The sequence below is a fragment of the Mobula hypostoma genome, chromosome 2, assembly GCF_963921235.1.
Source record: "Mobula hypostoma chromosome 2, sMobHyp1.1, whole genome shotgun sequence".
NCBI lineage: Eukaryota > Metazoa > Chordata > Chondrichthyes > Myliobatiformes > Myliobatidae > Mobula > Mobula hypostoma.
Genome location: NC_086098.1, coordinates 87,699,877 through 87,725,020, shown reverse-complemented (window position 1 = coordinate 87,725,020; position 25,144 = coordinate 87,699,877). Strand labels below are relative to the sequence as shown.

Below are 25,144 nucleotides of genomic sequence, written 5' to 3'. Positions count from 1 at the left end.
ATGCAGCGTGCTTGACAGCCATTGTCTTCGTGTTATTACAGTATAATGTTGGGTCCATTATGATCATATGTAAAAGAGGCACTGTTTTTCGAGATCACCACCCAGTGTGTTGCAACAGGACCTATTTCCTGACGAGTGAGATCTTGCTTATAGAACTCTGGCCTTTCCTCTGTACAGCTGCACTCTGAGATGTAAACACTTGTCAAAAGCAATGGGACTGTTCCTCAGTTTCAGTGCTGGCTGTGCGCCATTCAGTCAGTGCAGCTGCGAGTAACGCTCCTCAGAATATATTGATCTGATGGTGCGCACTGAGGAGCTAACATTTCAGGGCAGCAAGGGTCGTGCTCATTCATTGATAGATAATCCCTCATGTTCAGGAGCAGTTCCAGAACAAGATTCAGGAATAGTTATTACCCTTCAGACTTCTGAACCATAATTTCAGTCACCGCAACCCTGAGCTGATTCCACAACCTATGGACTCACTTTCAAGGAGTCTATGACTTATGTTCTCAGTATTATTTATCTGTCTGTCTGTTTGTTTGTTTATTTATTTATTATTTTTGTGTTTTACACAATTTGCATTCTTTTTCTTAGTGATTGTTTGCCAGCCTATGTGAGTAGTTTTTCATCGATTCTTTTGTATTTCGTTGATTCTATTGTATTTTTTGTGAATGCCTGCAAGAAACTGAATCTCAGGGTTGTATACGGTGACATATATATACTTTGTTAACAGATTTACTTTGTGCTTTGAATGTTGCTTCATGGGGGTCATTTTACACCCTTGAGCCACGCGACCATTTAAAGAACTAGTGAAGGCTTGGTGGAAGAGATGCCACATTTTTTCCTGGTCACAGTTGGATTTTATTATTTGTAGTGCCTCACCTTCATCGCTTCTGACTAACCCTCTCTTACCTATTTTTCATTGCTTATAATCCTCTTGTATAAGGGGGAGGGCAACACAAAGCAGCTATTTCCTTTATCCTGGTGTCCTCCCTCAGCTTCTCCTTGGAGTCCCTTCCCCGCAGGTTGTCATTGCAAGAATTGGAAAGCAGACCAAACAAGGACAGCAATCCTTAAGAATCTACTTCCCTATGACATGTATTTCATTCATTGCTAGAACCACTCGGGCTCTGGCATGATAGAACAGTACAGCACTGGACAGCCCATGGCCAACTTTGATGCCAAGTTGTCTTGTCTATCCTCTTCCTCTGTATCACATCCATAATCCCTTCATATTCCTGTGTCTATCTAAAATCTTCTAAATTCCACCAAACTGTCTGCTTCTACTACTACACCAGGTAATCGGTTCCAGGCTAATCCTTCTCTGGGTAAAAAAAAATAATCCTGCCCCTCACATAATCTTTAAACTGCAGTCAAATAATGTCAGAATCAGGAGCTGGGCACTTATCGTAGCCTCTGTTTAACTTGAAACTTTCAGGAGGAAGCTGGTAAAGTAATATTTAATATTAGCATATACAAAATGCTGGAGGAAATCAGCAGTCAGCAGCATCTATGGACAGGAATAGAGTCGACATTCCCGGACGTGACTTCAGCAGGATTGGAAAGGAGGGTGGGGGTGGGGTGGGGAGGGAGCCAGAATAAGAAGTTGGGGGGAGGAGAAGGGGTACAAGTTGTCAGGTGATAGGTAAAACCAGGTGAGGGGGAAGGTAGGTGGGAGGGGGAGGGGGGTGAACTGAGAAGCTGGAAGGTGAGAGGTAGAAGAGAAAAAGGACTGAAAAGAAGGGTGGACCATGGGAGAAAGGGAAGGAGGATAAGCACTAGGGGTAGGCGATAGGCAGGTGTGGAGAGGAGAAGAGGTAAGGGGGAGCCAGAATATGGAATGGAAAACAAGAAAAGGGGAGAAACTACCAGAAGTTAGAGAAATCGATGTTCATTCCGTCAGGTGGGAGTATACCAAGATAGAATATGATGTCTCGTCCCTCCAACCTGAGAGTGGCCTCATTATGGCAGAGGCCATGAACTGACATGTCGTAATGGGGAGGGGGATTGGAATTAAAATGGGGGGGCCCACTGGGAAATCCTGCTTATTGCAGATGGACCAAAGGTGCTTGACAAAGCGGTCCTCCAGTCTATGTTGGGTTTCACCGATGTAGAGGAGGCTGCACCTTTAGCACCAGATACAGTAGACGACCCCAACAGACTCTCAAAAGCAGTGTAGTAGTTCTATTTATTCTTGTAATTAAAAAACAAAATCATCAGTGCTGACACATTCTTCTCTGTGTTTGAAGGCCTTTTCTATGGATATTTTGCGACACAAAGACACCATTGATGAGCTGGTAGCGAAAGGGGATCAAATTATGAATTCCAGCACCGAAGAGGAGAAAATATCCCTGAAGGTACGAAAATGAAGGATGCATTTTAATTGCCTTACGTTAGAGTTTGTGTGAGTCACAATTAGTCTGAAATGATTATAAACATACATTTGAGCAATGAAGTGTGAATGAGGAAAACAGAATTTATTTAAGGTGATCATTTACTACTTCTGTTGTCAGAGAAACACAGAAAATGCTAGAGGAACTCAGCAGGTCAGGCAGCATCTATGGAGAGGAATCAACAGTTGATGTTTTAGGCCAGGACCTGAAACATTGACTGCTTATTCCTCTCCGTAGATGCCGCCTGACCTACTGAGTTCCTCCAGCATTTTGTGTGTTGCTCTGGATTTCCAGCATCGGCAGAGTCTCCTGTGTTGATTATTTCGTTGACCGAAGTGCTTTGGGTTGTGTTTTAGAAAAAGCTGGACACGCTTCAGAAGCAGTATGAGGTGATCAGTCAGATGAATGCTGAACGATACCTGCAGCTCGAACGGGCCCAGTCTCTGGTCAGCCAGTTTTGCGAGACCTATGAGGAGCTCTGGCCATGGCTTGAAGAGACTCGAGCGTTGATTTCACAGTTACCTACCCCTGCCATTGAGTTTGAACTTTTGAAACAGCAGCAGGAGGAACTTCGGGTAAGTGAACGGGTGAATCAGCCCTCTCTGACTGGCATGTTCTTGGCAAAATAGAGGCCAGGTGAGGGGGAAGGTTGGGGGAACAGGGATGAAGTGAGAGGCTGGGAGGTGATGGGTAGAAGAGGGAAAGGGCTTGTGAAATTGAGAGCAAAAATATGTATTCTAATATTTTCTGCAAGTCCAGTCCTCTGGGACTTACTGGCTGGGCATTACTTCTGTACCTGTCTGTCCTTCACTAAGGCATCAGAATCAGAAGGAACACACACAAAATGCTGGAGGAACTCAGCAGCTCAGGAAACATCTATGGAGAGGAATAAATCATTGATATCTCGGGCTAAGAACTTTGATGAAATGTTGCTCCTTACAGATGTTACTCTGTGTGTGTGTGTGTGTGTGTGTGTGTGTGTGTGTGTCTGTCTGTCTGTCTGTATATGGGGAGTTTACTGTCTGGAGTTTAGAAGGATGGTGGGGGGCACCTCATTGAAACCTATCGAATATACTCAACATTTGTAGAAAGCCCTAAAGGACGAAATAGAATGGACATGGAGAGGATGTTTTCAAAAATGGGAGCCTCTAGGAACAAAGGGTACCACCTCAGAATCCCTTCAGAACAGAGATGAGAAGGAATTTTTTTTTTTTTTTGCCAGAGGGTGGTGAATCTGTAGAATTCATTGCTACCGCTGGCTGTGGAGGCCAAGTCATTGGGTATATTTAAAGCGGAGGCTGATAGTGAGGGCATCAAAGATTACAGGGAGAAGGCAGGAGAATGGGGTTGAGAGAGGTAATAAGTCAGCCATGATGGAATGGCAGAACAGACTCAATGGGCTGAATGGCATAATTCCAGTGCTGTGTCTTATTTTGGTGTGTCTGTGGCTTAATGTAGATTTCACCCGGTTGTGATCTCAATGTGATGGTCTTCTTTGGGCTTCTCATTAGTGGGGCCACTCTGATCTGTAAAGAACCCTGATCACAAAAAGGCCAGTCAAAAGTGTTCAGGTGCTGTGTTCCTCCATCCATTCTCCATTCTGCACCGTAACTAGCTGCTCTCGGTAACTTCTTCCTGCTACGTTAACCGAACCTGTTGGGGTAAGTGTGTCTGCTCTGCACACTTCCAATGTGATGAGAATGTAACAGAAAGTCTCTGTGTAATCCACAAATTATTAAAGTTTATTCTTTGCCCAAAATACATTTTTTGCAGATTGTTTTATGCACCACATCTCAGTAGTTGGTGGAAGAATGTGACAGCATAAAAAGTGGAAGGAGAAGGCTATCAGCCCCTCATAACCTGCTGTATCATCCAGTAAGATCATTAACTGGTCTCTTACTGCAAAGCCATGTCCTTGCACAAATTCCAAATCCCTTATCTGCTTTAATATTTGAAAATTGATCAGTGGCTATATACATATCTTTGGTGATTTGAATCTTCACAAGCTCTTTGAGTAGAGAATTCCAAAGATTCATCACCCCCTGGGTGAAGTAATTTCTCCTCATGGTCACCCTCTTAATTTCATCCCGTGACCCTTGGATCTGGACATTCTAGCCAAAGGAAGAGTAAATTTACCAACCCAGTAAAGCCTTGTAATAATCATGTATGTTTCCTTGTGGTCACTTCTGATTATTCTAAAGTCTTAGAGTGTTTAACCCTGGTCTGTTTAACCTCTCCAAGGACTATATCCATGGTCTTGGGAATCAGTAAGGTTCTGTTTTCTTCCCTGTAGTTTCTGTCCTTCTGTTTCTCAACCAGAGCTTCGAGTATTAAGTTAAAAAGCATCTGACATGTTCTGACACTGATATTCCCTAGTTGATGTTGATTTACATAATCTTGAAATGTACAGATTCCTGGAATGTAAAATTTGTAGGTCAGCGCATCTTCTCCACTGGATGAATGATTTATCAATACAATTTGTTCTTGTAATGTCTCCCTGTCAGTTCACATTATCATTTGTGAATAAATTCACATGGAGCAGGTGTTCCTTTGTGTGCTTTCAGCTACTGCCCCAATCCCCTGTGCTGGAATATATCAGGTTATGGAAGCTACTGTTCACTCTCGCACTGGAGATTTTAAAATGATAGTTTCCAGTACGCTAATGATTTTATTTACATCTACATTAAAATTTACTTTAGAAAATATTGCTGGATTGTTGGCCCCTGGCTTGTTTATCTCAAAAATCTTTGTAAGGGGCAAGAATCATTCACCTCGGAACAAGATTCTGATCGCGCACTAGGTGAGGTGTAGATGGCTGGTTTCTCTATTGATGCTGTTGCTAGCTTAATTTACAAAATGTTCACATTCTTATGAGTTAGGAAACCAGGCAATATTATGTTCCACAAGCATGATCTCTCCCCTTCCAATTAGCACATCAGTCATCAGATAAATGAGCTAAGTACCTGAAGTATTGAAAGATTAGTAGCATTTTCTAAAGTTGCAGCATACAACACATTGGAAAAGGGCTAAATTAATGAATTTGGTTTCTTTCTTTTGAATACAAGGGAAGATTTTGTTGTTAGTTGTTGCCAATTTCCAGAGTAAATTCAAAATTTATATTTTGCAAAAGCTTCAGTAAATTGTGGGAGAAATCCCTGATGGTGAAACTTTGCTAGTGACCAGGCTTATACTGGGAGTATGTGGAAAATAGCCAAAGTAAACCCATTGCACTAAATGGTGAAGAATCCTCGGTCGCTGACTGTGACTTATTCAGTACAATGAAAAGCTTTTTATACTTAAAACACTGACTCTTTCTCATACAATCAAGAAGTCAGGAACTTGCTTAAGTTCCTTGTGTTTTCCTTTGATGCAGAAGTTTTTTTTATTTAAAAAATATTTTTTTGCCAAAACACAGTATCTGTGTATGTTTGGGGGAGAAAAACAAGGAAGATTTAACAAGTTTCTTTATACTGAGACTTCACCTAAAAGATGTTACACTTATCCTGCACATTCCCTTCTGTTCAAACCAAGTTTGTAAGGCCAGTTGTGACATGTTAAAAAACAGGACCTTCCAGCCCAACAAGCCCATTTGCACTTGTGACCAATTAACCTACTAACTCAAACACCTTTGGACTGTGGGAGGAAACCAGAGGTCCCAGAGGAAACCCATCTGGTGATGAGGAAAATAGACAAACACCTTATAATCTCCACGGGCTCTCCACATGGCTTTAGACCACCTGGACAACACAAGCACCTACGCCAGGATGCTGTTCATCGACAATAGCTCAGCATTAAATACCATCATTCCCACAATCCTGATTGAGAAGTTGCTGAACCTGGGCCTCTGTACCTCCCTCTACAATTGAATCCTCGACTTCCTAACTGGACGACCACAATCCGTGCAGATTGGTGATAACGTATCTTCCTCGCTGATGATCAACACTGGCGTACCTCGGGGTGGGTGTGCTTAGCCCACTGCTCTACTCTCTGTATACACATGACTGTGTGGCTAGGCATAGCTCAAATACCATCTATAAATTTGCTGACGATACAACCATTGTTGGTAGAATCCCAGGTGGTGACGAGAGGGTGTAAAGGAGTGAGAGATGCCGACTAGTGGAATGTTGCCACAGGAACAACCTAGCACTCAATATCAGTAAGACGAAAGAGCTGATTGTGGACTTCAGGAAGGGTAAGACGAAAGAACACATACCAATCCTCATGAGAGGATCAGAAGTGGAGAGAGGAAGCAGCTTCAAGTTCCTGGGTGTCAAGATCTCTGAGGAGCTAACCTGGTCCCAACATATCGATGTAGTTATAAAGAAGGCAAGACAGTGGCTATACTTTATTAGGAGTTTGAAGAGATTTGAAATGTCAACAAATACACTCAAAAACCTCTGTATTTGTACTGTGGAGAGCATTCTGACAGGCTGCATCGCTGTCTGGTATGGAGTGGCTACTGCACCGGACCGAAAGAAGCTGCAGAAGGTTGTAAATCTAGTCAGCTCCATCTTGGGTACTAGCCTACAAAGTACCCAGGACATCTTCAGGGAGCGGTGTCTCAGAAAAGCAGCGTCCATTATTAAGGACCTCCAGCACCCAGGGCATGTCCTTTTCTCACTGTTACTATCAGGTAGGAGATACAGAAGCCTGAAGGCACACACTCAGTGATTCAGGAACAGCTTCTTCCCCTCTGTCATCCGATTCCTAAATGGACATTGAAGCTTCAGACAGTACCTCACTTTTTTTTAATATACAGTATTTCTGTTTTTGCACATTTTTAAAAATCTATTTAATATATGTGATTGATTTACTTGTTTATTATTATTATTGTTTTTATTTTATTTATTTTTTTCTCTGTAGATTATGTATTGCATTGAACTGCTGCTGTTAAGTTAACAAATTTCACATTACATGCTGGTGATAATAAACCTGATTCTGATTCAGACAGCAGCTGAATTGAACCTGGGTCACTGGCATTGTGGTAACATTATGCTGACTGCTCTACACCCTATCCTCGTTATATGCGGTGGGTACGTTCCTCGAAGTTGGCGCATAATGTGAATAATTATTTAAATGGAGAAAATAGGGATACATTCTTGAGGACTTGCTAAATATGTTTTATCTGTAATTTATTCACATTTTCATGCCAATATGACACAAAAGCAGTACCACAAGGCAACATTCATATTATATTTCATCAATTTAAGGTAATATTCAATGTAATAAATCATAGAAAGTTAACATCCGAGGGTGTACAGTACTCACCAACAGTGGCAGGTGTGTTCGCTCCGGGAGATGAGTGGTTGTTGTGGTGTCGGGCAGCTTTACATGGATAAGATGAATGGTTGTGATCGTCAGGATCATATCAAGCACAGCAAGGGGTGAAGGAAGACTCACAGAACTCTTAGAACTGCCAGCAGCAGGAGATGACACCGATTTGAAGAAAGTGGTGAGGGTTGTTTGCTTGGCAGCATTTTGTTTTTCAGCATAAATTTGCTTGTGGGGAAGAAGGGTTAACGGCAGGGAACGACTGAAATGCTGACTCGGTTCTAAACATGGGTCCATGTCCATCGCCATTTGTGCCAAGTGTCCGCAGCCTTAAAAAATTCTGCCCGTTGCTTCAGGGTGGAAGACCTGACCTCTTTCCAGGATTCATCAATGTTGTTGATGACATGTCTGATGTTGAAGGACTTCCACCATTCTCTCACTGTTGGTAAACTGGGATTTTCAAAATCGTCTGTTGCTTGCAGCATCAGAGGGACAGTTCGCCGTAAAAAATACGCCTTGAATGTGGATATCACACCTTGGTCGAGTGGTTGAATCAGCGATGTTGTGTTCGGCGGCAGGAAACGCACTGTTATGTTAGGATGAATGCTGTCTAAATGCTTAGGATGGCCTGGCGCATTGTCAAGCAACAAAAGAACTTTAAAGGCAAGATTCTGTTCCCGGCAGTAGTGTTCAGTCTCAACAGCAAAATGATTAGCAAACCGATCTTCAAAGATTTGACCAGTGACCCATGCTTTCTTGTTAGCTGCCCAGTGGACAGGAAGCATATTCTTACTCAACCCCTTAAGAGCAGGGGGGTTTAGTGAATGGTAAACTAAGAGAGGCTTCATCTTACAGTCTCCTTCGGCATTGGAACATATAAGCAAAGTCAATTATCCTTTGCTGCCTTGAAACCTGACACAGTTTTTTCATCCTTACCTATGTAAGTGCGTTTCGGCATACGCTTCCAAAAAAGCCCGGTCTCGTCTGCATTAAACACCTGCTTTGGTGTGATGCCTAACTCAGCTATCATAGCCCGCAACTGCACAGGGTAGCATCCCAGAGCTGTGTTACCTTCACCTGACACTGCCCTGTTTATAATTTCCAACTTCTTTTTCCAAGTGTTAAAGCAGTTCTCTGCCGCTTGGCTGATGGCCCAGGACTTGACATCGGATGCTTAGGAGGCATAGTTAAATATTTCAAGCACAAAATCACTGCACCATAGGTAAAAACACAAAAGTTTAAGAGCGCAAGATTGCACATCCATACGTTGCCAAAACCAATGCGAGACTGGCGGGAGTGAGACTGTGAGGCGTGCGCGCGTGACTTGTATTGGTGGGAAAGGAGTGCTCCTCACATAACTGAGTTTTGGACGCATATAATGAGAAGTTGGTAGAAATAGGTTCCTCGCATAACTGTGAATCTGCATAGTCTGAAGATGCATATAACAAAGATAGGGAATACTACCATACTGCCTTGTTACAGGATTCTTCAGTGAATCCCTGATTTCTAAGGGTCAAGGGTCAGGGAGCACCCACCATTGCTGATAGTAACTTTCCTATTTGCCCTTTGCACCTACAGATATACAGTATGGAAGGTACTACCTGTTGGGTGGATTGATGTCTATGAACTCTGACAATTCCCTGGACATTTTATTTTCACAAATTCTAGGCCAGTGTTTTTGTTTTCTCCTCTGACTTCTTTGGAAATCTCTTTGTTTCAGCACAGGAAAAGGTTCAGTATTTTGGGCTCCTTGATCAAGCTTTCACCCATGATGTCATCTTCAAAGAGATTGTTTGTTTGAATTTCCTTTTTCCTCTGGGATATGGATGACTGCCAAACAACAAATGTTCTCACTGTTTCACCCAGAGTACTCTTTAAGACTGTTAGTTCAAGGTTGGCAAGTTAATTTGTGAAGGTTTTGTTTGGTCAACAAAATGCTTCAAAGCACAGACTGAAAGACCTCGTTCTACGTCTACTTCTGCCATTTGTGTTTTTAAAAGAGAACATTCTGCTCTGCATAGATGTGTTGTACCTCAGTTGTAACACATTTAAATTGATTTTCCTCGTGTTTGGAGAAGGTAGAGTCAAAATCAGTTTAATCAAATAGGTATATGTTGTGAAATTTATTGTTTTGCAGCAACAATACATAATTTAAAAAAATATTAAATACAATAAGAAAATAAGTGAGGTAGTGTACACAGGTTCATTGTCCATTCGGGCATTTGTTGGCAGAGAGGAAGAAGATGTTTCTAAAATGTTGAGTGTCGGTCTTCTGGCTCCGGTACCATGTCCTCGATGGTAGTAATGAGAAGAGGGCAAATCCTGGGTGATAGATAATGCCTTTTTGAGGCATTGTCTTTTGTAGGTGTCCTTAATGCTTAATGATGGATGCTGCCTTTTCAAGGCATCGTCTTTTGTAGATGTCCTCGATGCTGGGGAGACTATTGCCCATGATGAAATGAGCTGAGTTTTCACCCTTCTGCAACTTTTTCCCGATCCTGTGCAGTGGCGCCCCCCCCCCCCCATATCGGATGGTGATGCAACTAGTTAGAATGCTATAGCTGGTGTTTACTCGGTATCACCTGGGCTAAAACACTTCCTGTATTCTGACTTTAAATGGAATATTTCTTTGAATTTAGAAGTTTAAGTTCAAGTTTATTTTCATTCAACTGTATACATGTTATCGCCAAACGAAACAATGTTCCTCCAGACCAAGGCGCACAACACAATTCTTATAACTCACGCACAACACATAAAGTAATATTACCAAACATAAATTAACAAATAATAAGGTGCATTTACAACACAAGTTGAATAGTTAACAGTATAATGCTACTGGTGCTTGAAACATGGTGAGACTGAGGTGGTAGCAGGTAGTTCAGCAGTATCACGGGCTGGGAAAAATGCTGCTTTCCAACCTAACAGTCCTTGTTGTAATGCTACAGTACCTCCTGCCTGATGGTAGAGGATCAAAGAGATTGTTGGATTGATGGGAGGGATCATTGACAATGCTAAGGGCCCGGCATGCACAGCACTCCTGGTAAACAGCAAGCTAAGATGGCGGCTGTCTAAGTATACCTCTTTTGAACTACTCTCACTGCAATCTGCAACATTTAATTTCCCTTTAAGCAATATATTTTTGAATAGAACAATGAAATACAGATTTCATGATCTTCTGAATTCCCAGCAGTTTAGCTCAAGCAAGCAGTTACGGCACCCTTAAGTGAACAAAGGTATATCACCATGGCTGGAAGTGAGGCAGGAGTTGGGATTCCAAGGCAGGCTGAAACACAGAAGAATGAGACCCCCCTTACCCAGCATCTTATTCACAAATGTGCAGTCACGAGGGAAAAATTTTGAGAACCTGAGGGCAAGATTGCTGTGTCAGAGGGAAATGAAGAATTTTTGTGTTATGTGTTTTACTGAGACGTGGCTTACTCTGAGCACGCCAGATCTGGCGATCGGACACAAGAGCTTCTTGATGCACAGGATAGACTGACTGTATGTGTGTGTGCGTGTTTCATGATGAACTCTCTCTGGTGGTCCAATGTGACGGTTTTGTCATTCTTGTGTTACCCCAACCTGGAACAGCTAACGAACAAGTGCCAGCCATTCTATTTACCACAAGAGTTCTCCTTCGTGATCCTTATTGCAGGTTACACACCGCCATCGGCCGACTGTAATCGGGCATTTGATATACTGCATGCAGCTGTCACCAAACGTGAGACAGTCCACCCCAGTGCATTTCAGATCATAGTTGAGGATTTCAGTCAGGCTTATTTGAAGAGATTTCTGCCCAATTACCATCAGTACATAACCTGTAGCACCAGAAGTCCTGACACATTATACCACTGCTGTACCATGATAAGGAATGCCTACTGTTCCATGCTGAGACTGAATTTCAGGAAATCTGATCACTTGGCTGTCCTTCTCCTACCTGCACACAGGCCGAGGCTAAAGAGCAAGATCCAGAGGCAAGGGCAAAAAGAAGTGGTTGCAGGAGGCAGAAGGAGTTTTGAGTCAAGATTCTGACTACAGTTCTCACTGACTTTATAAAAACAGTTGTAGACGAATGTGTTCCCATAAAACCATTCAGAGTCTTCTCCAACCAGATGATCTGCAATCTGCTGAGGGCCAGATCAGAGGCATTCGGGGGCAAGAGGTCCAGGTAAGATCTCTAGAAAGCCATCTCATGGGTGAGTGGCAATTCCAGACTAAAGAGTCTACTTCAAGCAGATTTCAGTTATACCGGTGCCTGAGGAGAACTGGTATCCTGCCTCAATGTCTATCATCCAGTAGCACTTACTTCCACAGTGATGAAGTGGCTTGAGAGGTTGGTGATGAAACATATCAACTCTGGCTGAGGAGCGACTTGGATCCACTCCAATTTGCCTACCGTCACAACAGGTCCACAGAAGATGCCATTTCATTGGCTCTGCACTCAACACTGGATCATCTGGACAGCAAAATGAAATCAAACCCTTTATCAAATACAGCTCGGCATTCAGTACCGTCAATCCCTGAAAACTAATGAATAATCTGCAAGACCTTGGTCTCACTATCTCTTTGTGCATTAAGGAAATCAAATCCTTGATTTCCTCACTTGCAGTCATTTCAGATTGGTAACAACATCTCCACAATTTCCTTCAGCACAGGTGCACCACAAGCATGTATACTTGGTCCCCTGCTCTACTCCCTTCATATTTATAACTGTGTGTCTAAGCACAGCTCCAATGTCGTTTTCAAGTTTGCCACTGTCCTTGGCCGAGTCAAAGGTGGTGACAAATCAGCATATAGGAGGGAGTTTCAAAATCTTGCTGAGTGGTTCCACAACGATAACCTGTCTTTCAATGTCAGCAAGACAAAGGAGCGGATTATTGACTACAGGAGGAGGAAACAAGAGGTCCAGGAGTGAGTCCTCATGGGGGGTATCAAAGGTGGAGAGGTTCAGCAACTTTAAATTCCTCAGTGCTGTCATTTTGGAGGACCTCTCCTCAGCCCAGCACGGAAATGCAATCATGAAGAAAGCACAGCAGCGCCTCTACTTCCTTAGAAGTTTGTGAAGATTCAGCATGACATCTAATACTTTGACAACCTCCTGCAGATGTGTGGTGGAGAATATATTAACTGGTTGCATCACTGAGTGGTATGGAAACACCACTGCCCTTGAACTAAAATTCCTACGAAAAGTGGTGGATGTGGCTCAGTCTATCACAGGTAAAGCCCTCCGCACCATTAAGCACATCTACTTGGAGCGTTGTCGCAGGAAAGCAGCATCCAATTCAGGGTCCCCCGTCACCCACTCATGCTCTCTTCTTGCTGCTGTCATTAGAAAGAAGATACAGGAGCCTCAGGACTCACACCATCAGGTTCCAGAACAGTGATTACCCCTCAACCATCAGGCTTTTGAACCAAAAGAGATAACTTCACTGAACTTCACTTGCCCCATCACTGAACTGTTTCCACAACCTGTGGACTTACTATCAAGGACTGTTCATCTCAAGTGCTTGATATTTATTGCTTATTTATTGATAATTATGATTTTATTTTTCTTCTGTATTTGCAGTTTGTTGTCTTTTGCACATTGATTGTTTGTCCACCTGTTGGGTTCGATTATAATTCTTGGATTTACTGAGTGTGTCTGCAGGAAAGTGAATGCCAGGGTTGTATATAGTAACAAAAATGCACTTTGATAGTAAGGCCAGGCAGCATCTTTAGGAAGAAGTACAGTTGGCGTTTTGGGCCAAGACCCTTCGTTGGGACTAACTGAAAGTCAGTTAGTCCTGATGAAGGGTCCCGGCCCGAAATGTCAACTGAACCTCTTCCTAGAGATGCTGCCTGGCCTGCTGCGTTCACCAGCAACTTTGATGTGTGTTGCTTGAATTCCAGCATCTGCAGATTTCCTCGTGTTTGCACTTTGATAGTAAACTTACTTTGAAATGCCTCAGGTGGGTGGAAGAGAGACCCTGATGATCCTCTCAGCATTCCTCACAGTCCTGCGTTGGATCTTGTGGTTAGATGACTTGCTGGAAAGGCATCTGACCACAAGAAGCTGTAAATTATATATCTATGCAAAGACATGGTCCATTTCTGACTATACCTCATGATGTTGCCTTGGATGGAGTGTGTCCTACGTTTCAGATTCATTTATTTATCATCGGCACTGCAGATTGAAACATACAGTGCAACGTGTTGTTTGTGTTAACAACCAATAGAATCTACGGATGTGCTGGGGGCAGCCTAAAAGAGTTGCCACACATTCTGGTGCCAATATAGAATGCCTACAATGTCCAGCAGAATTACACAAGCAGCAACAACAACAGAAGAGTAACAAAACAACAACAGCAAAACAAGCCCCTTTCCTCCTTCCCACACTCCCATCAAGGCCTACAAACCAAGGGCAAGGCCTCTGGGCTTCCAGCAGACATTGAGCATCTGACTTCTCCAGTGGAGTTGCAGACTTGAGATCCAGGGCTTCTGTTATTGGGCCTCAACTTTCGATCAACCATCAAGGTTTAATCCTAGATATTGACCTCGAGATTCACCAATGACGAGACCCCGAATTCCAGGCCTCAAATTCTGGACGCACCGACTCACATGTCTAGAGGGTTATCAGTCTAACATAATTCTCTGATCCATCTTGAAGTGTGGAATATATTGTGATTTCTCTGTACAGCACACTCCGATTGTGTGCCTTCTACTCAAGAAATATAACTGTTTCACTGACACCCTTTGAAACATTTAGTTTTGTACCAAAACTTAAGACCTGATATGTAATTATTCAGTCAGATATTTTATGTCTATATATATTTGTTATGAAGACATTGCAGACATCTTCATGTCTGAGTTAAAGAAAACAGCATTATATTCTGGGACAACACACACAAAATGCTGGAGGAACTCAGCAGGTTAGGCAGCATCTATAGAAATGAATGAACAGTCAACGTTTCAGGCTGAGGTCCTTCTTCAGGACTGGGATTGAAGGGGGAAGGTGCCAGAATAAAAAGGTGAGGGGGAGGGGAAAGAGCATAGCTGGAAGGTGATAGGTGAAGCCAGGTGGGTGGGAAAGGTCAAGAGCTGGGGAAGAAAGAATCTGATAGGAGAGGAGAGTGGATCATATGAGAAAGGGAAGGAGGAGAGATCCAGAGGAAAGTAATAGGCGAAGATCAGAGTGGGGAATGGGGGGGTGGGGAGGGGATTTTTTTTTACCAGAAATTAATATTCATGCCATCAGGTTGGAGGCTAACTCCACTGGGCAACAGGGCAGTAATAGCAATTAACATAATGCTCTATAGTGTCGACAATCAAGGTTCAATTCCTGCTGCTATCTGTAAGGAATGTGTATGTTTTCCCATAACGGCGTGGTTTTTCCTCTGTGTTTCCTACTGCTTTCTGAAAAACAATGTAGGGGTTAGTAAGTTGTGGGCATGTTGCATTGGCACCAGAAACATGGTAACACTTGTGGACTGCCCCCAGCATGCATATCAGTCTGTGTTGGTTGTTGACACATTTCACTCTATGCCTCAACGTACATGTGAGAAATAAAGCTGATCTTTATTTCTGTCAGCCTGAACCAGTCTGGCCATTCCTTCCTCTGAGCTCTCCACTGAACAAGGTGTTTTCACCTACAGTTCTGCAGCCCAGTAGATAATTTTTTGTTTTTGACATCATTCTCTGTAAGAGATATTCTCTGGAAAGAGATATCTGAGGTGGGGCATGGGTTCCTTGCAGAGTGGAGCAACTTTAATGGAACTATGTTGGTCTTAATTCTTTTGCAGCAACTACGAGAGCTAATAGCTGAACACAAGCCCCACATTGACAAAATGAACAAGACTGGACCTCAGTTACTGGAGCTGAGCCCTCGGGAAGGCCTGGCCATTCAACAGAAGTACACTGCAGCTGATGCTCTTTATAGTGAGGTCAAAGAAGCTGTCAAGCAAAGAGCCATCTCGCTGGATGACGCCATTTCCCAGTCCACTCAGGTATGGACTACCCTACTACTTTGTTGTTAGTGTTGCCATGACAGCTTACTACTGTCTGTAAGGTGTATCCAGTTTGTTTTGAGTTTAAATTGGGCAAACTTGTATAATCCACTTATGTCACCACATCCAGCCAAGCATGTTTGTTTCTGTCTGTTAACTAATATCATTCTTCCTTTATTCTGTCCATTTACTCTAAGTGGGCCAAAGGGCTTTTACTGTTCTGTGTATTTCTTTAACATTGTATTAACTTCACTTTTCTTTTTGTTTTCCATCTTTTTTGATCATGAAAACTTTTATCCGTTCCAAAATTGCATTGTGCCGGGTCATCCAGGTGATGGAGGTGAGAGTGAAGGCATTGAGGTGTGTGGGAGTGGGGGGAGGGGTGGTGCGGTGAAGAGTGTGTGTGCTCTGCGGGGTAGGTGGTTCATTTCTTTGTGTGGTATAGGGGAACTAAATGTGTCTCATGAAATTTAAATACAAGACATAGCAGCTGTGGTATTACTGCAGTATCAGTTTGCATCGGACCTGAAGCTGTGCTCAGGGTGGCAAAGCAACAGCAGTGGTCCAGTTTTAGCAGTGTTGTCCCCAGATCTGGCAATGTTTAACACTTGTCATTGTGTACCTACACCTTGTCCCATTTCCATTTGAGCCGCCAGCTCATCCTTCTTCTGATCTTGTTTTCACATTCTTTCTCTCTCTTGGTATGCCTTTCTCTTTGTCTTCATCTCTGAGTCCTGGTCATGTTGCATCTGGGCTGCTCCCTGCCTGCCTGTGCACCTCACGTGCTCTGTCTGTCTAGCTCCATGTTTTGCCTGTCTGCCTTGGTATTCTGGCTGTCGTTCTCTGCCTCGCTCCATCACAGATATGATTGACTCCCTCCGCATGAGGAGTGACGCTTGGTGCCTGCAGATGGAAGGCTCTGTCAGAGCATGCTTTGGACTGTTGCTGTCCCGGGAGTTTGTGCACCACAGTTTGTCCAGATGACAAATCGAAAGTTCAAAGTAAATTTATTATCGAATTATTAATGCCTCCTTGAGATACAGGCGTGTGCAGGAAAAAAAAAAGTTAAAAAGGTAGAATTACTGAAAACTATGCAAAAGCAAGAACTGACAAGTAACCAACATGCAAAAAGAAGACAAACTATTGCATGGCAGCGCAGACTCAATGGACTAAATGGCTTAATTCTGCTCCCATGTCTTATGGGTCACTCAGAGTGAGAGTGTAAAACGGGTTGCCGGCAGGAGAGGTGGATGTGTGTTCGATTGTAACATTGAAGAGAAGTTTGGATAAGTATACAGAAGAGAGGGGTATGGAGAGCTGTGGTCTGAGTGCAGGTCAGTAGGACTAGGCAGAATAATAGGTCGGCATGGACTAGATGGGCTAACTGGCAGGTTTCTGTGATCTAATGCTCTGTGGCTGTAATACAAAACAAAAGCAACAAAAAAGGATAAAGGTAAAAGCAAAAGCCTGAAGAAGCTTCCTTGCCAACAGTTAAAATTTACTCCTTCAGTCGGTACCATCCACTCACTGCATGTTGAGCATGTTCACTAGGAGTTGCCTATGTACTGGGGCCACATAAAATATTTTTAAGACACTTTAACAACGCTAGTGGTGCTTACAAGTACAGGCCTTGACCTGCTGTATTCACCAGCAGATGCTGAGGAAACTGGGTTCTACACCTAGAACACAAAAGCTTATTGGGCAGGACAGGCAACACCAAGTTGTAGAGAGATATTATGCTATGAGGAATGCTACAGGCAAAGAGAAAAGGTAGATGTGTTTGAAATTTTAGAAAGTATCTGATGCATGGCATATGATGTTAAGTTGCTTAGTATGACAATGGGCCTTTCAGCCCATTGGGAGTATGCTAGCTCCCATGGAAAATCTTGACTTTCCCTTAGTGTCTCTCCGTGATTTGTAACCTCACACATGTTCTATCTCCACTTTCCCATCAACTCCACTCTTTGATTCCTTTGCCATTTACCTACAAAGGAACAAGTTACAATAGCCCGTGAACTTACCATCATGTCTTTGAAATGTGGGAGGAAAATGAAATACCCAGCAAAAATCTACAAAAGTATGCAAACTCCAAACAAGCATCACCTGTGTTCAGGGCCATGCCTGGGTCCTTGGATTTGTGTGTGAGAGTGCATATATTGAAGTAAATTTGGAGATCTGGATAAGGAGTAGGAGAGGAGGGAAAGCACAGAGACTAACACAGTTTGTACTCAGATCTATACCACAATAACTCTCTTCCCATTGGCTGTTTTGCAGTTTCATGACAAGATAAACCCCATGCTCGAGGCTCTGGAACGCATTGCAGTCAAGCTGAGGCAGCCGCCTTCCATCTCGGCCGAGGTGGAGAAAATCCGAGAGCAGATCAGTGAAAACAAGAATGTCACTATGGAACTGGAGAAGCTGCAGCCAGCGTTTGAGACCCTCAAGCAACGGGGTGATAACTTGATTGGGCGTTCTGAAGGAACTGACAAAGACTTCTGTGCCAAAGGTAATTCTGTGTGGGAGAAAGGCCCTGTTCGATTTTGCACTTTGATTTCCATCTATGTTCAATGATGCTTGAGAATTGATTGACGACATACATTTGGTTTTGTCTAGTATGATTGTGGGTTTTAGTTGGCAAGGTCAGTATAATGTTATTGCAGCACCAGTGCCCCAGGTTCAATTCCAGCACTGTCTGTAAGAAGTTTTTATGTTCTCCCCATGAAAGCATGGGTTTTCTCCAGGCTCTCCAGTTTCCTCCCATATGCCAAAGGTGTGCAGTTAAGAATAAGATTAGTAAATTATGGGCATGCTATGTTGGCACCAGAAGCATGGTGACACTTGGTTTGCCCACAGCGCAATCCTTGCTGAACAGACTTGATACAAATGATGCATTTCACTGTAAGTTTTGATGTTTCAATGTACATGTGATAAATAAAGCTAATCTTATCTTAATGGACCGAAGTATTGGGTATAATATTTGACATCATATTGCAGCTGTGGGTTGACTAATATTGTGTACACCCATGGTGGCCACACTATAGGTAAGGTACTACAGCAGTAGGGAAAGTGTAGAAGATATTCACTGAAGCCAGCAAACTGTTTTTTTTAAACTATATTTATATCCCCAGTTTTTAGGATGTGGCCATGGATCTGGATTGCTGGTTTTATTACATTGGCCTCACAAGATGGAACTGACTTGTTTCTGATGAGCTTATTCTGTCTTTAAGCTGTTCAAGAGCAGTTGGACAAAATGGTCTTCTACTGGGCGGACATCAAGACCCGGGCAGAGGAACGGGAGGCCAAGCTGCTCGATGTGATGGACCTGGCCGAGAAATTCTGGTGTGATCACTCTGCTCTCATTGCCACCATTAAGGATACTCAGGACTTGATCCGAGAACTGGAGGAACCTGGGATAGATCCATCTGTTGTCAAAGAACAGCAGGAAGCTCTAGAGGTAAGGAACACTTTATTGTATACAATGAATCATTGGAAAGAAACTTTTGCCCCCTGTGAAATGCACGTGTGACCATTTCCTCTAATTGTCCATCAGTCCACTCAGAGAAAACCGCGTTTCCAGATTTCATTATATACACCAATGTAGTACTGACAGAATAAAAATAATGTAGTAGATCATACTGTGTTGTTATTATCCTTAAATTAAACACGGCTGTCCATATCTGGAAAATGGCGATGGCCTATTAATTTGGACACCCGAATAGATTGCAGAAATTTAATTATGCAGCCAGGTTTAGAATCACACAGTAAAAAGGATTTGAATTGAATATTCATATGTCCCCCCCCCCGGGCATTTAATCTGATCAACCACTCTAGTTAGTCCCCTCCCCCATCTTTTACTCCCTTCACTGCAATGCCCTTTAAACACTTCAGACCACTTTGTTTACATTATAAGTACATGTTGGTATTGATAATATATGCACATTTTATTCCGTAGCCGTACTTTAACCTGTAAATTGATTTTTTTTCTAGAATTCTTAAGAATTGTTGAAAGTTGTTTGTTTTTGTTGCATGTTGTGCCCTGACAAACACACCACAGTGATTTTCCAATACATGTAAACATGTTTGGCAAATACAAATAAATTTGATCCTTGATCCTTGAAAGATGGGCAAGGGCATGATGGAAGGATAAACATATGTTATCCTATGATGAAAGTTCAAAATAAATTTATTATCGAAGTACGTATATGTCATCATATACAAACTTGAGATTCATTTTCTTGCAGGCATTCACAATAAATACATGAAACACAATAGAATCAATGAAAAACTGAACACAAACCAAGACTGTCAAACAGGTTGGACTGAACAGACCAATTGTTTGACAAAAATTATTTGACCTGTTCTTAGATTTCTAGCAGCTTTTAATACATAAGCATTTTCTGTTAGTTAATGGAGAATTTGTAATTTCTAAGTTCAATTTTGGGGTGTGAACCTTTCGTTCAAGTGGTTACTATATTTGTTTCTGTCTTCTGGATGTAGATGAATTCAGTAAGAGTAATTTAACGTTAAGGGTTCCTGTTTAATTCATAATTGTGTCTCCGGTCTAAAGTGCAAGAATTATTTTCCAACACTTAATCATCTGGGATTATAGCAAAGCTATTCTTGTTTTGATTAAGCTTAATCAATTGTGTGGGTTTTTGCTCTGCCTGCCTTTTTCATTAGTGGCTGTGAGGATGGGAACGCAGAGGTTTACTGATTAGTAATATCAAAATAACCTTGTTAAAGAGAGTGCTGGGAGTTGAGTCAGCTATAGGCACTGATACCCATTTATCTTTATCCAGCCATTATGTCTCTCTAGAGGCAAGTAAAGCAGCCATCACATGCTGTGTTATCCTGTATCATATACATCACCTCATTTATACCACAGATATGACACCAAGGGTGTGAATTACAGGAAATGGTATGAACGTCATGTCAAAACCAGATTCATGAAATTTGTATCTACAAACGTAAAATTGAGAGTACTTGTGTTGTGTATTTAAAATTTAAGTAATATTTAAGCTTTTATATATATGTGTGGATTAAGCATTCTTGTTCGTGGACCCTCCCCCCGGTTTCCTTGGGTTGTGTAAGTCAGGGGTCCCCAACCTTTTTTGCACTGTGGACCGGTTTAATATTGACAATATTCTTGTGGACCGGCTGACCGGGGGAAGGGGGTGTTCAAGTACGGTTGCCAACTTTCTCAATCCCAAATAAGGGACAAAAGTAGCCGTCAAATATGTGACACTTGTGTTGACCCTGAGAAAGACTACCATGACCACGAAGCCTTGCGCGGGCACTTGTGTGCACATGTGTGTACATGCCGATTTTTTTTCTACAAATTGGGTTTGGCTTAATCTTCCCGATTCTGTTAAGTGAAACTAGACTGTACATACATTATTTCTACTTTATATTAAAGGCATCCGTTAGTCTTGCGAGACCATGGATCTACACCTGGAAAGTCTTCCCTCTCCAGGGCGCAGGCCTGGGCAAGGTTGTATGGAAGACCAGCAGTTGCCCATGCTGCAAGTCTCCCCTCTCCACGACACCGATGTTGTCCAAGGGAAGGGCATTAGGACCCATACAGCTTGGCACCAGTGTCGTCACAGAGCAATGTGTGATTAAATGCTTTGCTCAAGGATACAACACGTTCCCTCGGCTGGGGCTCAAACTCACGACCTTCAGGTCACTAGTCCAATGCCTTAACCACTTGGCCACTTGCCCACCTACTTTATATAGGCTGTGTATTTATCATATCATTCCTACTTTTACTATATATTAGTGTTATTTGGTATGATTTGATAGGTTATTTCAAGTTCAACAGTGCATGACAGGGAATGAGGAAAGGTGCAGCTGACTCATACCATTTCATATCGCCAAATCATATCATTTCCTCACGGCCCGGTAGCACATGCTTTGTGGCCTGGTGGTTGGAGACCGCTGGCATAAGTCTAGGGAATACACAGTCTGGTCCCGCCAAATCTGTGAGATTGGGATGGCTCTCCCACCATGGTTTGTGTGGATGCTGTGTAATTTGCTACCCTGTTACAACTCAGTGCCAAGAAATAACAGCACGCTGCATACGATTAAAGGAATTATATTTGTAAGTGTTAACTAAAGGGTTAGTAAAGAAAAGAAAGAAAGAAACAAAAAGGGCCCATTATAATTAAACAATTATATGTACAAATACGTGAATTTCCTATGTAATTACACTACCATGTGATATGTGCACGTGCCTCGCTTGAAGTAAACAAAGTTAGACCTGTATTCGCAGACTCCTGTGTCTTCCTTTGAATTGGTTTAATGTTTTGAAGTTACAAAACATAACTACTTGTTCGTAGTTAATAAAACTGGAGTGGATCAGGATACAAATTCAAGATTCAAAACATACAGTGAAATGCGTCATTCGTGAAGGCAACCGACACACCCAAGAGGGTACCGAGGGCAGCCTGTGAGTGTCACCACACATTCTGACGCCAGTGCAGCATGCCCACTATGCTCGGCAGAACACAACAAAAAGGAACACAGAAAGGAATAAATCAGCAAAGCAAGTCCCATTCCCACCTTCCACCCATGCACGTACGCAGTCTTCCGACAGCAACACAGTCCGCGTTCTTCAGCCTCCAGCCTCCAGTGGACTCTGGATGGCACAGAGAGCCGCTCTTCCTGGTGTTGTCCCAACAGAAGTGGGATAGAAATATTTGCTTGATGTGGGAAGGAGAGCAGGAAACTGTTGAGGCTGTGGTTTGAGATGGTTTGGTGACCAGCATCCGTCTAGTTGGTTCTCCGCTGGACTGCAGACCACAACTACTTTGCTGACAGTGAGGGGGAGTGCCTGCTGTTTGTGCCTCGGACACTTCCCTGCAGATGTCAGACTGACCTACAGCCAATTCAGATTTAACACTTCGGTCTACATAGAAATATAGAAAACCTACAGCACAATACAAGCCCTTCAGCCCACAAAGTTGTGTCGAACATGTCCTTACCTTAGAAATTACTAGGCTTACCCATAGCCCTGTATTTCTCTAAGCTCCATGTACCTATCCAAAAGTCTCTAAAAAGACCCTGTCATATCCGCCACCACCACCGTAGCCGGCAGCCCATTCCACACACTGACCACTCTCTGAGTAAAAAACTTACCCCTGACATCTCCTCTGCACCTACTTCCCAGCACCTTAAACCTGTGTCCTCTTGTGGCAACCATTTCAGCCCTGGGAAAAAGCCTCTGACTATCCACACGAACAATGCCCCTCATTACCTTATACACCTCTAATTCATCCTCTGTCACTCCAAGGAGAAAAGACCGAGTTCATTCGACCTGTTTTCATAAGGCATGCTCCCTAATCCAGGCAACATCCTTGTAAATCTCCTCTGCACCCTTTCTACGGCTTCCACATCCTTCCTGTTGTGAGGCGACCAGAACTGAGCATGGTACTCCAAGTGTGGGCTGACCAGGGTCCTATATAGCTGCAACATTACCTCTCAGCTCCTAAATTCAATTCCACGATTAATGAAGGCCAATACACCGTATGCCTTCTTAACCACAGAGTCAACCTGTGCAGCTGCTTTGAGCGTCCTATGGTCTCGGACCCCAAGATCCCTCTGATCCTCCACACTGCCAAGAGTCTTACCATTAATACTATATTCTGTCATCATATTTGACCTACCAAAATGAACCACCTCACTCTTATCTGGGTTGAACTCCATCTGCTAATTCTCAGCCCAATTTGCATCCTATCAATGTCCCGCTGTAACCTTTGAGAGCCCTCCACACTATCCGCAATACCACCACCCTTTGTGTCATCAGCAAACTTACTAACCCATCCCTCCACTTCCTCATCCAGGTCATTTATAAAAATCACAAAGAGTTGGGGTCCCAGAACAGATCTCTGAGGCACACCACTGGTCACCAACCTCCATGCAGAATATGACCCGTCTACAACCACTCTTTGCCTTCTGTGGGCAAGCCAGTTCTGGATCCACAAAGCAATATCCCCTTGGATCCCATACCTCCTTACTTTCTCAATAAACCTTGCATGGGGTACCTTATCAAAGTCCTCGCTGAAATCCATATACACTACATCTACTGCTCTTCCTTCATCAATGTGTTTAGTCATATCCTCAAAAAATTCCATCAGGCTCATAAGGCCCGACCTGCTCTTGACAAAGCCATGCTGACTATTCCTAACCATATTATACCTCTCCAAATATTTATAAATCCTGCCTGTCAGCATCTTCTCCATCAGCTTACCAACCACTGAAGTAAGACTCACTGGTCTATAATTTCCTGGGCTATCTCTGCTCTCTTTCTTGAATAAAGGAACAACATCTACAGCCCTCCAATCCTCTGAGACCCTTCCCTTCCCCATTGATGATGCAAAGATCATCGCCAGAGGCTCAGCAATCTCCTCCCTTGCCTCCCACAGTAGCCTGGGGTACATCTCATCCGGTCCCAGCGACTTATCCATCTTGATGCTTTCCAAAAGCTCCAGCACATCCTCTTTCTTAATATCTACATGCTCAAGCTTTTCAGTCTGCTGCAAGTCATCACTACAATCACCAAGATCCTTCTCCATAGTGAATACTGAAGTAAAGTATTCGTTAAGTACCTCTGCTATTTTCTCCGGTTCCATACACACTTCCCCACTGTCACACTTGATAGGTCCTATTCTTTCACGTCTTATCCTCTTGCTCTTCACATACTTGTAGAATGCCTTGGGGATTTCCTTAATCCTGCCCGCCAAGGCCTTCTCATGGCTCCTTCTGGCTCTCCTAATTTCCTTTTTGAGCTTCCTGTTAGCCTTATAATCTTCTAGATCTCTAATATTACCTAGTTCTCTAAACCTTTTATAAACTTTTCTTTTCTTCTTGACTAGATTTATTACAGCCTTTGTACACCACGGTTTCTGTATCCTACCATAACTTCCCTGTCTCATTGGAATGTACCTATGCAGAACTCCACACAAATATCCCCTGAACATTTGCCACATTTCTTCTGTATTTTTCCCTGAGAACATCTGTTCCCAATTTAAGCTTCCAATTTCCTGTCTGATAGCCTCATAATTCCCCTTATTCCAATTAAACACTTTTCTAACTTGTCTGTTCCTATCTCTCTCCAGTGCTATTGTAAAGGAGATAGAATTATGATTACTATCTGCAAAATGCTCTCCCACTGAGATCTGACACCTGACCAGGTTCATTTCCAAATACCAAATCAAGTACAGTCTCTCATCTTGTAGGCTTATCTACATATTGTGTCAAACTTTCCTGAACACACCTAACAAACTCCACCCCATCTAAACCCCCTTGCTCTAGGGAGATGCCACTCGATATTTGGGAAATTAAAATTTCCCATCACGACAACTCTGTTATTATTACACCTTTCCAGGATCTGTTCCTCTCTCTGTTCCTCGATATCCATGTTACTATTGGGCGGCCTATAAAAAAAAACCCAGTAAAATTATTGACCCCTTCCTGTTCCTAGCCTCCACCCACAGAGAC

At 42.9% G+C, this 25,144-nt stretch overlaps 1 protein-coding gene across 13 annotated transcripts in view; it reads left to right on the top strand.

The window, feature by feature from the left end:
- The window catches only part of dst (dystonin), a 637,976-nt gene that overhangs the window by 532,919 nt on the left and 79,913 nt on the right, over positions 1-25,144 (top strand). For all 13 annotated transcript variants that reach the window (XM_063040140.1, XM_063040054.1, XM_063040111.1 and 10 more), the window contains 5 exons: positions 2,250-2,357; positions 2,750-2,968; positions 15,443-15,646; positions 17,921-18,152; positions 18,874-19,100. In XM_063040140.1, coding sequence (XP_062896210.1) covers positions 2,250-2,357; positions 2,750-2,968; positions 15,443-15,646; positions 17,921-18,152; positions 18,874-19,100 — 990 coding nt within the window. The remainder of the gene's footprint in view (positions 1-2,249; positions 2,358-2,749; positions 2,969-15,442; positions 15,647-17,920; positions 18,153-18,873; positions 19,101-25,144) is intronic.